The sequence below is a fragment of the Thamnophis elegans genome, chromosome 12 (genome assembly GCF_009769535.1).
Source record: "Thamnophis elegans isolate rThaEle1 chromosome 12, rThaEle1.pri, whole genome shotgun sequence".
In the NCBI taxonomy this organism is placed as follows: Eukaryota; Metazoa; Chordata; class Lepidosauria; order Squamata; family Colubridae; genus Thamnophis; species Thamnophis elegans.
Genome location: NC_045552.1, coordinates 56,593,007 through 56,606,687, shown reverse-complemented (window position 1 = coordinate 56,606,687; position 13,681 = coordinate 56,593,007). Strand labels below are relative to the sequence as shown.

The 13,681-nt window shown below is 45.0% G+C and overlaps 1 protein-coding gene across 1 annotated transcript in view; it reads left to right on the top strand.

Annotated features, from left to right (window-relative positions):
* Positions 1-1,155: 1,155 nt before the first annotated feature.
* The window catches only part of GPC3 (glypican 3), a 58,964-nt gene continuing 46,438 nt past the window's right edge, over positions 1,156-13,681 (top strand). The window contains exon 1 of the mRNA XM_032228556.1: positions 1,156-1,324. Within this exon, the coding sequence (XP_032084447.1) occupies positions 1,156-1,324 (169 nt within the window). The remainder of the gene's footprint in view (positions 1,325-13,681) is intronic.

Sequence of the window (13,681 nt, the reverse complement as noted above, 5' to 3'; positions counted from 1 at the left end):
AACCTTTACTTCAACTCCCAGAATTCCCCAGCCAGCTAGATCTATAAGTCCACAGGTCTTAAAGTCGCCGAAGGTTGGGAAACGAATTTAGAAAAAGCCTTCAGAATTGGCTAGGGGAATTCTGGGAATTGAAATCCACAGGTTTTAATGATATCAATGTTGGACACCCCGATCTAGAAACTCAAGGCTTCCATTAGTTGACTGGGGAATTCTGGGAGTTGAAGTACAGAAGTCTTAGTGGCCAAGGTTTGATACCCCAGGCCCAGGGGTAGATTCCTGCTGATCCTTGAGCATGGATAAGGAATCTTAAAAGAAGATTTAGGGGGGTCATGATAGCAGTATTCCAGTATTTGAGGAGCTGCCACAAAGAAGAGGGGGGGGGGTCAGCTTATTTTTCAAAGCACTTGCAGGCAGGAAAAAGAAACAATGGATGGAAATTAATCAAGGAGAGAAGCAACCTGGAATTGAGAATCTTCCTAACTGAGGACAATTAACCAGCGGAACAGCTTGCCACCAGAAGTTGTGGATTCTCCATCACTGGAGGTTTTGAAGAAGAGACTGCATAGTCACTTGTCTGACATGGTATAAATTCTGCTTGAGAAAGGGGGCTGGACTAGATGACCTCCAAGGTCCCTCCCAGCTCTATTCTATTCTAAATTCTAAATCTATTCGGGAGCGAATAGTGGGCGGCTGGATACAGATGCTTCGGGGGGGGGGGGCAGACGGCCGGGACCTCCCCATCCTTCTCCGGTGCTCTTTTCCCGACTGGGGAGTCGCGATTCTCCGCACAAGCCCCCACCGGCTCCTCGAAGCCTCCGGGCGCGGCGGGGCTTGGCAGCCGCTGCTGGCAGAGCCTCCCGGTCCTGACCCGGGCAGGTGGAGCCGCCCTTCCCAGGGGCAGTCTACCGCAGAGGGAGCGGCGCTGGCAAGACCCCCCCCCCTCTCCCCGCGGAGCCAATGAAGAGCGAGGAAAGTTTGCGGGGAGCCAGTCAGGGCTGGGCGGGGGGCGGCCCGGGCCAATCCCGGCTCGGCTGCTGCTGCTGCCTGCGAGCGGCGGCGGCGGGGCCAGTCTTGCTGGCTGCTCCGGCAGCGGCTGCGGCGGCGTCTGCGCTCCGGCTCCCGCTTGCGCCGCTCGGCCGCCGCCGCCAGACCGCGATGAGCGACGGCGGAGCCGCTGCCGCCGCTGCCCCCGCCTGGCGCCTCTGCGCCCTCCTGGCCGCCGCCCTGCTGGGCGCCCGAGCCGAGCCCACCTGCCAGCGCGTCCGCGAAGCCTTCGGGGCGCTGCAGCCCGGCGCCCGCGGGGTGCTCGAGAGCCCCGGGCCAGGTGAGCCCGCGCAGCCCCGGACGGCTCTCCCGGGGAGGGGGGGAGGCTGCAGCCCCAGAGCCCCGCTCGGCTGCCCGGGGAAAGCGGCGCAGCTGTGGATGCGGCGCCGGGGTTGCGCTCTTCCTCCCTCTTTCCTTCCTTCGCTCCTTCCTTCCTTCCTTCCATCCTTCTTCTTTCCGTCCTTCCTTTTTTCTTTCCTTCCTTTCCTTTCATCCCTTTTCTTTCCGTCCTTCCTTCATTTCCTTCCATCCTTTTTCTTTCTTTCCTTTTTTCTTTCCTTCCTTTTTTCTTTCCTTCCTTTTTTCTTTCCTTCCTTTTTCTTTCCTTCCATCCTTTTTCTTTCTTTTCTTCCTTTTTTCTTTCCTTCCTTCCTTCCTTCATTTCCTTCCATCCTTCTTCTTTCCGTCCTTCCTTTTTTCTTTCCTTCCTTTCCTTTCATCCCTTTTCTTTCCGTCCTTCCTTCATTTCCTTCCATCCTTTTTCTTTCTTTCCTTTTTTCTTTCCTTCCTTTTTCTTTCCTTCCATCCTTTTTCTTTCTTTTCTTCCTTTTTTCTTTCCTTCCTTCCTTCCTTCCTTCATTTCCTTCCATCCTTTTTCTTTCCTTCCTTCCTTGCTCCCTTCCTTTTTTCTTTCCTTCCATCCTTCTCCCTTCCTTCCTTCCTTCCTTTTTTCTTTCCTTCCTTCCTTCATTTCCTTCCATCCTTTTTCTTTCTTTCCTTCCTTCTTTGCTCCCTTCCTTTTTTCTTTCCTTCCATCCTTTTCCCTTCCTTCCTTTTTTCTTTCCTTCCTTGCTTCATTTCCTTCCATCCTTTTTCTTTTTCCTTCCTTTTTTCCTTCCTTTTTTCTTTCCTTCCTTCCTTCATTTCCTTCCATCCTTTTTCTTTTTCCTTCCTTTTTTCTTTCCTTCCTTCCTTCATTTCCTTCCATCCTTTTTCTTTTTCCTTCCTTTTTTCCTTCCTTTTTTCTTTCCTTCCTTCCTTCATTTCCTTCCATCCATTTTCTTTCTTTCCTTCCTTCCTTCATTTCTTCCATCCTTTCCTTCATTCCTTCCTCTCTCCCTTCCTTCCTTTTTTCTTTCCTTCCATCCTCCTTCCTTTTATTTCCTTCCTTCCTCCCTTCCTCCCTTTTTTCTTTCCTTCCATCCTTTTTCCTTCCTCCTTTTTTCTTTCCTTCCATCCTTTTTCCTTCCTCCCTCCCTCCCTTCCTTCGGGCTGGCGTCTTTATTTTTCAGGATGATGGATTTGCCCCCGGGCTGACTGTTAATGGGGCTGACCGTTTCCCTCGGCCCGGACGGTTAACCGAACCCCCGGTTCTCCCTCCCAGTTCGCTCGCTGGGAGCCTCCGGGGGGACGTTCGGCTTGCTCGCGGTCCCTTTCGCCCTTGCCTTCCTCTCGCGCGCCGTTGGGGTCGAGCTGGGCAGGAGGGGCAGGGATGGAGGGCGAGGGAAGAGCCCCCTCTTCCATGGGAAAGGGCTGGGCAGCCTCTCGGGATAGAAGGAGACGCGGGTTAGCCGGGCGTCCCGTGTCGTGTGAACGCAGCCCAGAAGCTGCAGGGGTCCCTCTGGGGGCGCGGCACCAGAGTCGGTTGGGTGCTTTGGGGTCTTTTCAGGATCTAGCAGGGTGGGCGGGGGGGGGGGGGGTTGGTTCTTCCCTAAAGCATCTGGGTTTGCAGGTAGATTGCTCTGGAATATGGGAGCGCTCCTTAAGTAGGGAGACTTGGGGAGGAATTTTCTTTGATCTCCTGCTCCAATCCTGCAGGTAAGCGTACAGCGGCATGAAGGGCTGGCTAACCAGGGTTAAGACTGTGCTGGTAGACTGCCTAAAACCGGGGTCTCCAACCTCCATAACTTTTAAGTCTTCAATTCCCAGAATTCCCCAGCCAGCCAGCCAGCCAAAAATCTCAGGTTTGCCAAAGCTGATCAGATGCAGAAACTGCCTGGCATGTGCCCCCAGGTGAATAATTTCTGGCCTGCGGAAGTCTTATTTCTCTCTGCTTATGTACTTGGGGGCTTCCCTGGGGAATGTAAAGGTGAAGTGCTAAATTAGATGTACATTTTTATTTCAAAAGTTAAACAAAGAGTAAAGCTTGCATAAATCCCCCTCCCTCTCCCCTTCCCCCGGAGGGAGGGGGACAGAGATTGTCTTCCCGAAAAGAAAAGAAAAAAGATAAGTCATGAGTTATTCTTGCAAAAAAATTATTACACTATTTAATTTTCTCTCTCTTTTTTTTTTTTAAATGGAAAAGTCTGCATGCTACAGATAATCCAGTTGGGACACATGGATTGCTTTGCCAGACTCAAATGTTCTTTTGAAGTAGGCTTAAAGCAGACTCGTTTTCAGAATTACAAAGTGTTCAAAGATAACGAAAACCAGCGAAAGATTTGAGGAAAATTTAAGATTAGGGTAGGGCCTTTGCAACTGTAGCTAAATGCTAACATCTGAATCCCTCCGGCAGCTGTCAAGATAGGTTGGGGTTACAGCTTCCAAGATTGCCAGGCAAGGGCGAGAAGGATCCCCTGTCGCATCTTGGGCGGGGTACCAATTCGGAGGGCCTGGGTTTGGAGAAAGAGGCGGAAACCTCTCATTAAGGGGTGTTTGCAAAGCTAGGATGTGATTCGGCATCTTATCTAGGCAATATGTGCCAAGAAAGAAATTCAGGCTAAAAGGAGAGCTGATTTTATTTTTCTGTTTATGGGGTTGAAGGCAGATTCCTAATGAGAAGGTAGGCATCTCTATCAAAGCTCAGCTCCCTGGTCTTTTCATGAAATGGGATCTGGAGAGGTAAGAATTCAAGTTTAAGTTTAAGTTTTAAGTTTTAATAACATTTATATGCCACCCGATCCCGAAGGACTCCGGGCGGCTTACAATACAACAACAACAACAATAATAATAATGATAGAGGGAAGAAAAATAGATATAAAATACAACACATCATGCACTCTATTCTGAATGGAGCTGGACCGTATTTTGGGGTCAACAGCCCCAGGCCTGCCGGAACAGCCAGATTTTAACGGCTTTCCGGAAGGCCGGGAGAGTGGGAAGGGTCCAGATCTCCGCGGGTAGATCATTCCACAGGGCCGGGGCAGCTACAGAGAAAGACCTCCCCCGAGTAGTCGCCAACCGGCATTGCCCGGTTGATGGTATCCAGAGGAGGCCCAGCCTGTGAGATCTTATGGGTCGTTGGGAGGTATGTGGCAGGAGGCGGTCCCGCAGATATCCAGGCCCCAAGCCATGTAGGGCTTTAAAGATTCTCAAGAAGAGAACAATCCCTAGAACTGTGATGTTGAACCCGTGGGCACGCACACCATCTTCTGGTTTCTGGTGCACGTGTCTTTGTGACTGCCGGAGCGCTGGAAAACGGCCTGAAAATGCCCCCCAAAATGGCCGAAGCCAACCAAAAAAAACAGACCGTTTTTCAGGCTGGTTTTGGGTCTTTTGGGGGCTGTTCTTTGAGCCAGTTTCCAGGCCTGGAAAACGGCCCGGAAAACAGCCGGAAATCAGCCCGGAAAACAGCCCCAAAACAGGCATGCACACTGGCCAGCTGGTTTTCAGGTTTCCAGCACTCCGGCACACGCACATTCACGCATGTTACGATTTGGGTTCTCGGTGCCGAGAAGGTTCACCATCACTGCCCTAGAAGGAAAAGCCAGCAGCATCTCAAATCGGCCTCTCCCAGCCCTTGGCCGCTTGGAGATGCGCGAACTTCAACTCCCAGAATTCCCTTGCCAACTGTGCTGCCAAGGTCGAGAAACACCGATGTAAATGCAGGCGGGAAAGGTTGTAAGTGCAAAAAATGGGCCGGTCCCTGTTTTCAATGCCGTTGCAACTTTGAATGGTTACTAAATGAAGTGTTCTTAAATAGAGGACTATTGCTAATTTATATATTGCGCTTCTCTTCTTGCTGGTGGGGATGGGCTGCCATATATATGGAGGGAGGGACGTAGGTAGGTAGGTATATACATAGAGATAGAGATAGATAGATAGGTAGGTAGGTAGATAGGTAGGTAGATAGATAGATAGATAGATAGGTAGGTAGGTAGGTAGGTAGGTAAGTAGGTAGATAGATAGATAGATAGATAGATAGATAGATAGATGATAGATAGATAGATAGATAGATAGATAGATAGATAGATAGATAGATAGATAAGTAGATAGGTAGATAGATAGATATGAGAGAGAGGGAGGGAGGGAGAGAGAGAGAGAGAGAGAGAGAGAATGGCTGGCTGGCTGGCTGGCTATTTCTCTCTTCCAACTGCTCTTTTCTGGAGTTCTCACTGGAGTAATTACATTTTGATGATCGTCTCCTTTCCAGAACGGGCTCCATAAATCCTCCGTAATCAGGGAAGCGTCATGGTGACAGGGTGGCCCAGCTTCCTGTTTATTGCTCGCTCGGTCTCTGCTGCTGCCACCCTTCCTCTGCCTGTCACCTCCGATCTTTTTCTCTCTCCCTCCTCCTCCCCCTCCTCCTCCTCCTCCTCCTCCTCCTCCTCCTCCCCCCTTGCTGGCCACTGACCTCAACTCAACTCAACCCCACTTGTAGTAAAGAGAAGGACCAGGGAAGGACCATGATAGCAGTCTTCCAATATTTGAGGGGCTGCCACAAAGATCAAGCTATTCTCCAAAGCCCCTGAAGGCCAGAGAAGGAAGAATGGATGGAAACTGACCAAGGAGAGATTCAACCTAGAAATAAGGAGGAACTTTCTGACAGTGAGAACCATCAACCCATGGAACAGAAGTTGCCTTCGGAAGTTGTGGCAGCTTCATCACTGGAGGCTTTCAAGAGGAGCCTGGACTGCCATCTGTCAGAAAGGGTGTAGGGTCTTCTGCTTGGGCAGAGGGTTGGACTAGATGATCTACAAGGTCCCTTCCAACTCTGTTAACCTATCTATTATTGGGAGCCTTGCAAGAGCGTTTGGTCACCTTCCGATTAGGTGGATCATCTCCGGTCGGCTGGAAGAGAGAACCAGTGTCACCCGACAGAATTTGGACCCGCTGAGGTTGTCCATGTGTGTTTTTTGGGGGTGCCTGCATTCCTGCTTGACCCTTGACCCCTCTTTGATGTCGTCCGCTCAACTAGCAGCAGGGGAAACATCCAGTCTGAAATGGGTGGAAAAGAGAAGGAGGCAGGCTGGGCTTCTGGACTGAAATGGGGGCTTGGGGGTCTGTGGGAGGGGTCTTATCTTTGGTGCTCTCCTAGGAAAACCAGCGGCGGGATTGGAAGTGAGGGACAGAACCCAGGCGAATTTGCATTTCAGCATGAACCTCTTTGTCGGTTTGTGAGAGCCGAGGTGGCGCAGTGGTTAAATGCAGCACTGCAGGCCACTTCAGCTGACTGCAGTTCTGCAGTTCGGCTGTTCAAATCTCACCGGCTCAGGGTTGACTCAGCCTTCCATCCTTCCGAGGTGGGTAAAATGAGGACCCGGATTGTTGTTGGGGGCGATATGCTGACTCTGTAAACCGCTTAGAGAGGGCTGAAAGCCCTATGAAGCGGTATATAAGTCTAACTATTGCTATTGTGGAGCATGTTTGCTCAGGATATTACAGGGGAGGCTTTATCCCTGGAAGATTTCAAGAAGAGACTGGATGGCCACCTGTCCAAAATGCTGTAGGGTCTGCTTGGGCTGGGTGGGGTCGGACTAGATGACCTACAGGGTCCCTTCCAACTCTCTTAATCTAATCTAAGAGGCCCCGATATCCTTGCTATCTAGAAGCATCCTGCCTGTCAAGTTTTCTAGTTGAGATGAGGCCTTCAGGATGGGTGCCTCTACAGACAGTTCCCGGCTTAGAAACTTTCATTTCAGGACAATTCAAAAGTTACAAGGGCCTTGGGGAAAAAAATGATTTACGACCTGTGCTCGAAGTTGTGACCTTCACCCACCACCTCGTTTGCAATTCGGGACCTCTTATCCACTGGCTGGCATTCACAACTGGTTGTGGCATCCTACAGTCATGAATGTATGTATATATGTACGTATGTAAGGCTGTGGTTTCCCCAGTTGCAATGGGTGGCTGTGAAAGTTGGAGCATAAGGAAGGCTGAGCGCCAAAGAATGGAGGCCTTTGAACTCTGGTGCTGGAGAAGACGACTCCTGCATTGAGTCCCTTGGACTGCAAGGCCATCCAACCGGTCAGTCCTAGAGGAGATCCACCCTGACTGCTCTTTAGACGGCCAGATCCTGAAGAGGAAACTCAAAGACTTTGGCCACCTAATGAGAAGGAAGGGCTCCCTGTCCAAACTTGGGAACTTTAAGACTTGTGGACTTCAGTTGGCTGGGGAATTCTGGGAGTTGAATCCACAAGTCTTAAAGTTGGCTGGGGAATTCTGGGAGTTGAAGTCCACAAGTCTTAAAGTTGGCTGGGGAATTCTGGGAGTTGAAGTCCACAAGTCTTAAAGTTGGCTGGGGAATTCTGGGAGTTCAATTCATAAGTCTTTAAGTTGGCTGGGGAATTCTGGGAGTTGAAGTCCACAAGTCTTAAAGTTGGCTGGGGAATTCTGGGAGTTGAAGTTCCCAAGTCTTAAAGTTGGCTGGGGAATTCTGGGAGTTGAATCCACAAGTCTTAAAGTTGGCTGGGGAATTCTGGGAGTTGAAGTCCACGAGTCTTAAAGTTGGCTGGGGAATTCTGGGAGTTGAAGTCCACGAGTCTTAAAGTTGGCTGGGGAATTCTGGGAGTTGAAGTCCACGAGTCTTAAAGTTGGCTGGGGAATTCTGGGAGTTGAAGTCCACGAGTCTTAAAGTTGGCTGGGGAATTCTGGGAGTTGAAGTCCACAAGTCTTAAAGTCCCCAAATTTGGACACCCCTGTGCTAGACTGTTTGTGATGGTTTATTGAAGCTCAAAAGGGTCGTTGATTTTTAGCTTTTTATCTATGTAGAAGAAAGTCAGAATTTACTTTTCTCGACAACTTTTCCCCTCTTTTTGTCGGCGCTGTCCAGTTTTGCTTTCTCCACGCCCCTCTTTCTTTCCAATTCTTTTTCTTTCTTTTTTTTGTATTTGACACCTTTTTGAAACTTTGAAATAAAATTTTTGGGGAAAAAAAGAATACGGGAAGAAATTCTGCCTCCCACCTGTCTTTGGGCCCCGGCGCAAAAATCTGCTAAAACGATGGCATGAAAGCATGTCAGAAAAACATCATAGCTATGTTCTTCTGGCCTTGTTGAATTTCGGTTTGTATCATGAGACACACAACAAAGGCACAACTCTTAAAGCAGATGTTTGCGGGTGACTTTTATGGAGGAGCCATGAAGCAGCTGCTTGTAAGTGGCTCTTAAAGCCCTCTTTTCTTACGGAGAGAGCACATCAAAAGCCTTTCGCCCCGACACATTTACCGTATTTCGTGGCCATCGCTTCTCCGAGCTGCCACACCAAACCTTTAATCTGTTCCTATTAGGGGATTATGCAGGAGGACGGTCTTATCAATTTTGTGCCAGGGTAGGCTAATGATTGCTCGCTACCGGTTTCCAGCTTCCCAGATAATTTAATTAAAGTAGGCAAGATGGATGCCGCTGTAGTATTTTCCTCGTCGTATTGATAAGACGATTAAATAAATGTCTTACAAGATTACCGTAAAGCAGTTTCATTTCCGTGGCCCGTCGTCCTTCTCTGCATAGCTGTAGTTAATTTGCTGGCATCGTTTCTTCCAGGCGGCCTGGTTATCCTTACAGCGCACGCTTCTTAAATAATTATTTCTTTCTGGGGGATTTGAGCTAATGTTCTCCCCCCCTCCCCACCCCGCCCCATAAAATCCAGAAATCTGTTTGGATCTTGTAGGTTTCAGGCTGGGTTGAAAGCTGGCCGCCATCGGATTTTAACGGGGTGTCTCAGGCTTGGCCACTTGAAGAGGAGTGGACTTCAGCTCCCCAAAATTCCCCAGCCATATTTAATTTAATTTAATTAAAAGTCAGTAAACGGAAGGACCGTTTGCTAAGAAGCAACAGCGTCAACAATCACCGGCCATCGATCAAGGAACTACAACAACAAATCTGGAAGCAGTGGGAGGAGCTAGACCTAAGGTCAAACAGGCCATGCAGGAAGCTCTAAAAATGCTTCAACCAACCAAAGATGACAACTAAGATCTTAACATGGAATGTCAACGGACTGAACTCTCCACAGAAGAGGAAGAAAATATTTCATTATCTTAAACAGTTTAAGAACGATGTAATTTGTTTGCAAGAAACTCATATTAAGTCAACTGATCAAAAATATCTGATCAACTCAAAACTTGGTCAACATTTTGCAGCTTCTGCTATGGAAAAGAAGAATGGTATAGTTGTATACTTAAGAAAAGATATGAAAGCTGAATTAATAGAAGCAGATCCCTTCGGAAGATATATTGCTTTAGACTTAATCTTAGAAGGGAAAAAGACATTACTTTTGGGAATTTATGCTCCCAATCAACAGCAAGATAGATTCTATAGAAATCTTCATGCTAAATTAGTACAGTGGGACTATAGTTCCTGTATACTATTGGGTGACTGGAATGGAGTGATAGACACTAAGAGAGATAAGAAGATTTCCCGCTTAAATACCAAGATGCGAGCAAAGTTACCCAAATCTTTCTTTGACATTATGGATGATTTTGAATTGAGAGATATCTGGCGAGAAAGAAATGCAGAGGAATATGACTTCACTTTCTTCTCGGACAGGCATCAATCCCTTTCAAGGATTGATTTATTCTAATCACTAATGATTTGCTTTCTAGGGTCAAGAAAACAAAGATTGCAGCTAGAGTCCTTTCGGACCATAACCCAGTTTGGATGGAGTTGGGAAGGGTAGTGCAGGCAAGAAGGTTTTGGAGACTGAATGAAAATTTATTTAGATATGAAAACTATATTAATGATTGTAAAAAATTACTATCTGAATATTTTGTTTTGAATATGAATAAGGGTACATCTATGGAATTTGTATGGGATGCAAGCAAAGCGTATATGAGAGGAGTTTTGATGAATATAAATAAAACACATAGAAATAAGCAAGGGTTAAAACGAACAGAACTGGAAGAGGAAATTAAGAGAAAAGAGCTGGAGTTAACAAGGAAACCAGACGATACAAAGGTTAAGGAAGCTATTAACATATTAAAATCTCAATTTGACATGTTGATCTCTGACCAGGTAGCTACTAATTTATTATATGCAAAACACAATACTTTTTGTAATGCAAACAAACCTGGCAGATGGTTAGCTTATCAGATTAGGAAAAAAAGGAAAACTCGAAATATATCTAAACTGATTTACAGAGGGAAGGAGGTGTTCCAACAGGAAGAGATTCAAAAGGCTTTCTGGGAATTTTTTACAGAACTGTATAAAGGGGATAAAATTAATGGTTTAGACATAGACAAATATTTAGACAAGGAGAAAATACCTTCAGTTAGAGAAGAACACAGGCAAAAATTGAATCAACCAATAACCTCGGGGGAAATCCTGCAGGTAATTAAGCAATTAAAGCCAGGGAAAGCACCAGGTACAGATGGCTTGACAGCGGTTTACTACAAAAACTTACAGTTAGAAATGGTAGAACCTCTTAGAGAATTATTTAATATGATTCAAACGGAAGGTAAAGTCCCTCCATCTTGGAAGACAGCGTTTATATCTTTGATACCCAAAGAAGATCAAGATACTACTCAACCCAAAAATTATAGACCCATTTCATTACTGAATGTAGATTATAAAATTTTTACTAAAATATTAGCAAATAGGTTAATGTTGGTCATTCAACAATTGATACATACGGACCAAACAGGTTTTATACAAGGGAGACAGATGAAAAGTAATGTTAGATTAATTATTAATGCATTAGAATATTTGGGAAAGAACAACCAGATCCCTGCTGCGTTTATATTTTGGATGCTGAGAAGGCCTTTGATCGAGTTAATTGGCAATTTCTGTTGAAGATACTGCAAAAAATGCAGATAGGAGATAATTTTTTACAGTCAATTAAAGCAATATACCAACAGCAAACAGCACAAATCATAGTCAATGGAAGTCTAACAGACTCTTTTCAAATTGGAAAAGGTACAAGACAGGGCTGTCCTTTGTCCCCATTATTGTTTATTATAACTTTGGAAGTATTGTTGAGTAAAATACGGGGCTTGGATGGTTTAAAAGGGATCAAGATTAGGCAGCAAGAATATAGAGTCCGCGCTTTTGCGGATGATTTGGTCATAATATTGGAACAACCGCAGGAATCCAGTATGGTTTTAATGAATATGATTAATCAATATGGTCAAGTGTCGGGCTTTAAAATAAACTTAGGAAAAACCAAAATATTAGCTATAAATATGAATATTAAACAAAAGGAAGAATTAGGAGTGATGCTAGGATGTGAGGTAGTTAAAAAAGTCAAATATCTTGGAGTTAACATTTTAACTTCAAATGGGAAATTATATAAGCATAATTATGAACCACTTTGGCATAGCATACAGACAGAGATGAAAAAATGGGAGAAATTGCACTTATCTTTGCTGGGTAGGATAGCGGCAGTGAAAATGAACATTTTACCAAAATTTTTATTTCTCTTCCAAATGTTACCTATACTTAAAAAAGATGCGAACCTTTTAGAATGGCAGAAGGGTATCAACAAATTTGTGTGGGCAGGAAAGAAGCCGAGGGTAAAGATGAAAATAATGCAAGATGTACGTGAGAGAGGAGGATTGAAACTACCTAATTTAAAACTATATTATGATGCAGTGGCATTATCTGCAATTAGTGATTGGATTCATTTAACCAATGATAGAATATTGAACATTGAGGGACACGATCTGGTATTTGGTTGGCATGCTTACCTGTTATTCAACAAAAAATTGGATAAGACCTTTAAAAGTCATATTTTAAGAAATGCTTTATTGCGGGTCTGGAAGAAATATCAATATAAATTAAATGACAAGATACCCATGTGGGCAATTCCTAGACACGCAATTGAAAATATGAATACAGCACAAAGACAGGACAGAATTACTTACAGACAGCTTCTTACCTCGGAAAGGGGGGTATTACAATTAAAATGTTTAGAGGTATTAAAAGAGGAGAAGGTAGTTCAAACATGGTTCCAGTATGGGCAATTACAGGCGAGGTGGAAAATAGATCAAAAAATTGGTTTTATTCAAGTTGAGGATAATCTGTTTAAACAAATAAGAGATCAAAGCTTAATGCATATAAAGAGGATATATAATGTATTAATACAGATGGATTCGGAAACAGAATTAGTTAAAGATTGTATGATAAAATGGGCTCAAAATATTGAGGAACCAATAATGTTGGATACATGGGAAAGAATCTGGGTAAGAAATGTGAAATTTACACAAGCTCAAAATCTGAGAGAAAATTTTTACAAGATGTTCTATAGATGGCATTTAGATCCTAAAAAGTTGGCTTCTATGTATCCGAATGTACAGCCTAAATGTTGGAGGTGTGGTTCTCTCGATGCTACATATTATCATATATGGTGGACCTGCCAAAAGGTTAAGGCATTTTGGATAAAAATATGGTGGGTCATGCAAAATGTTTTTAAAAGAAGGATAAAGTTTAGTCCTCAGTTATTTTTACTAGGTATATGTACTGATTTTACAGTGGTAGAGACCAACTTGACTCTGCACCTGATAACTGCAGCAAGACTGTTGGTGGCGCAATATTGGAAGAAGGAAGACTTGCCTACAATCCAAGAATGGACATTGAAAGTAACAAACTTAGCTGAAATGGCTAAAATATCGGCATATCTCAAAGATCATTCAAATGAGAGATATAAACGAGACTGGAAAAAATGGATTGACTATATACAAAATAAATACGGGACTAAGAAATTCCAGTTAGCCTATGCTTAAGATCAGAAATGATTTAAACTGTTAAAAGTCAGTTCAGTAAGAAGAAGCTAAGGTCAATCTAGAATGTCATTAATTTCTTTATTTCTTTTTTCTCAATAGATTTTAGACTGTGTTAGTTAAAAATCCATACCGTGTACGGGTTCTGGGAAGTCGGGGGGGGGGGGAAGGAGGAGGGGGGGTGGGGGGGTGGAGGGAGGGAGGGATACACACAACAAAAAAAAAATTGTACTTTAATGTCTTAATGATTGACAAATGATGACATATTTGTGTTTTTTTTTTTTTAAAGAAAAATAAAAAAATAAGAGCGCGTAAAAAAAAAAAAAAAGTAAACGGAAGGACCTTGGCCAATGTTTCTCTCTCGGACCTTGGGTGGAAGCGATCAGGGCAAACCATTTGAAACATCTCACCAAGAAAAATGCAGTGTCTCATACAGTTGGCAGCAGATTCGGAGAGTGAGGAGGTTGGAGAGGAACATGGGCCAGTCCTGGAGTCTGGGGAAGGCTCTGAGGAGGGCTCTGTGTTGGAGACAGAGAGGGGGCCAGGGACG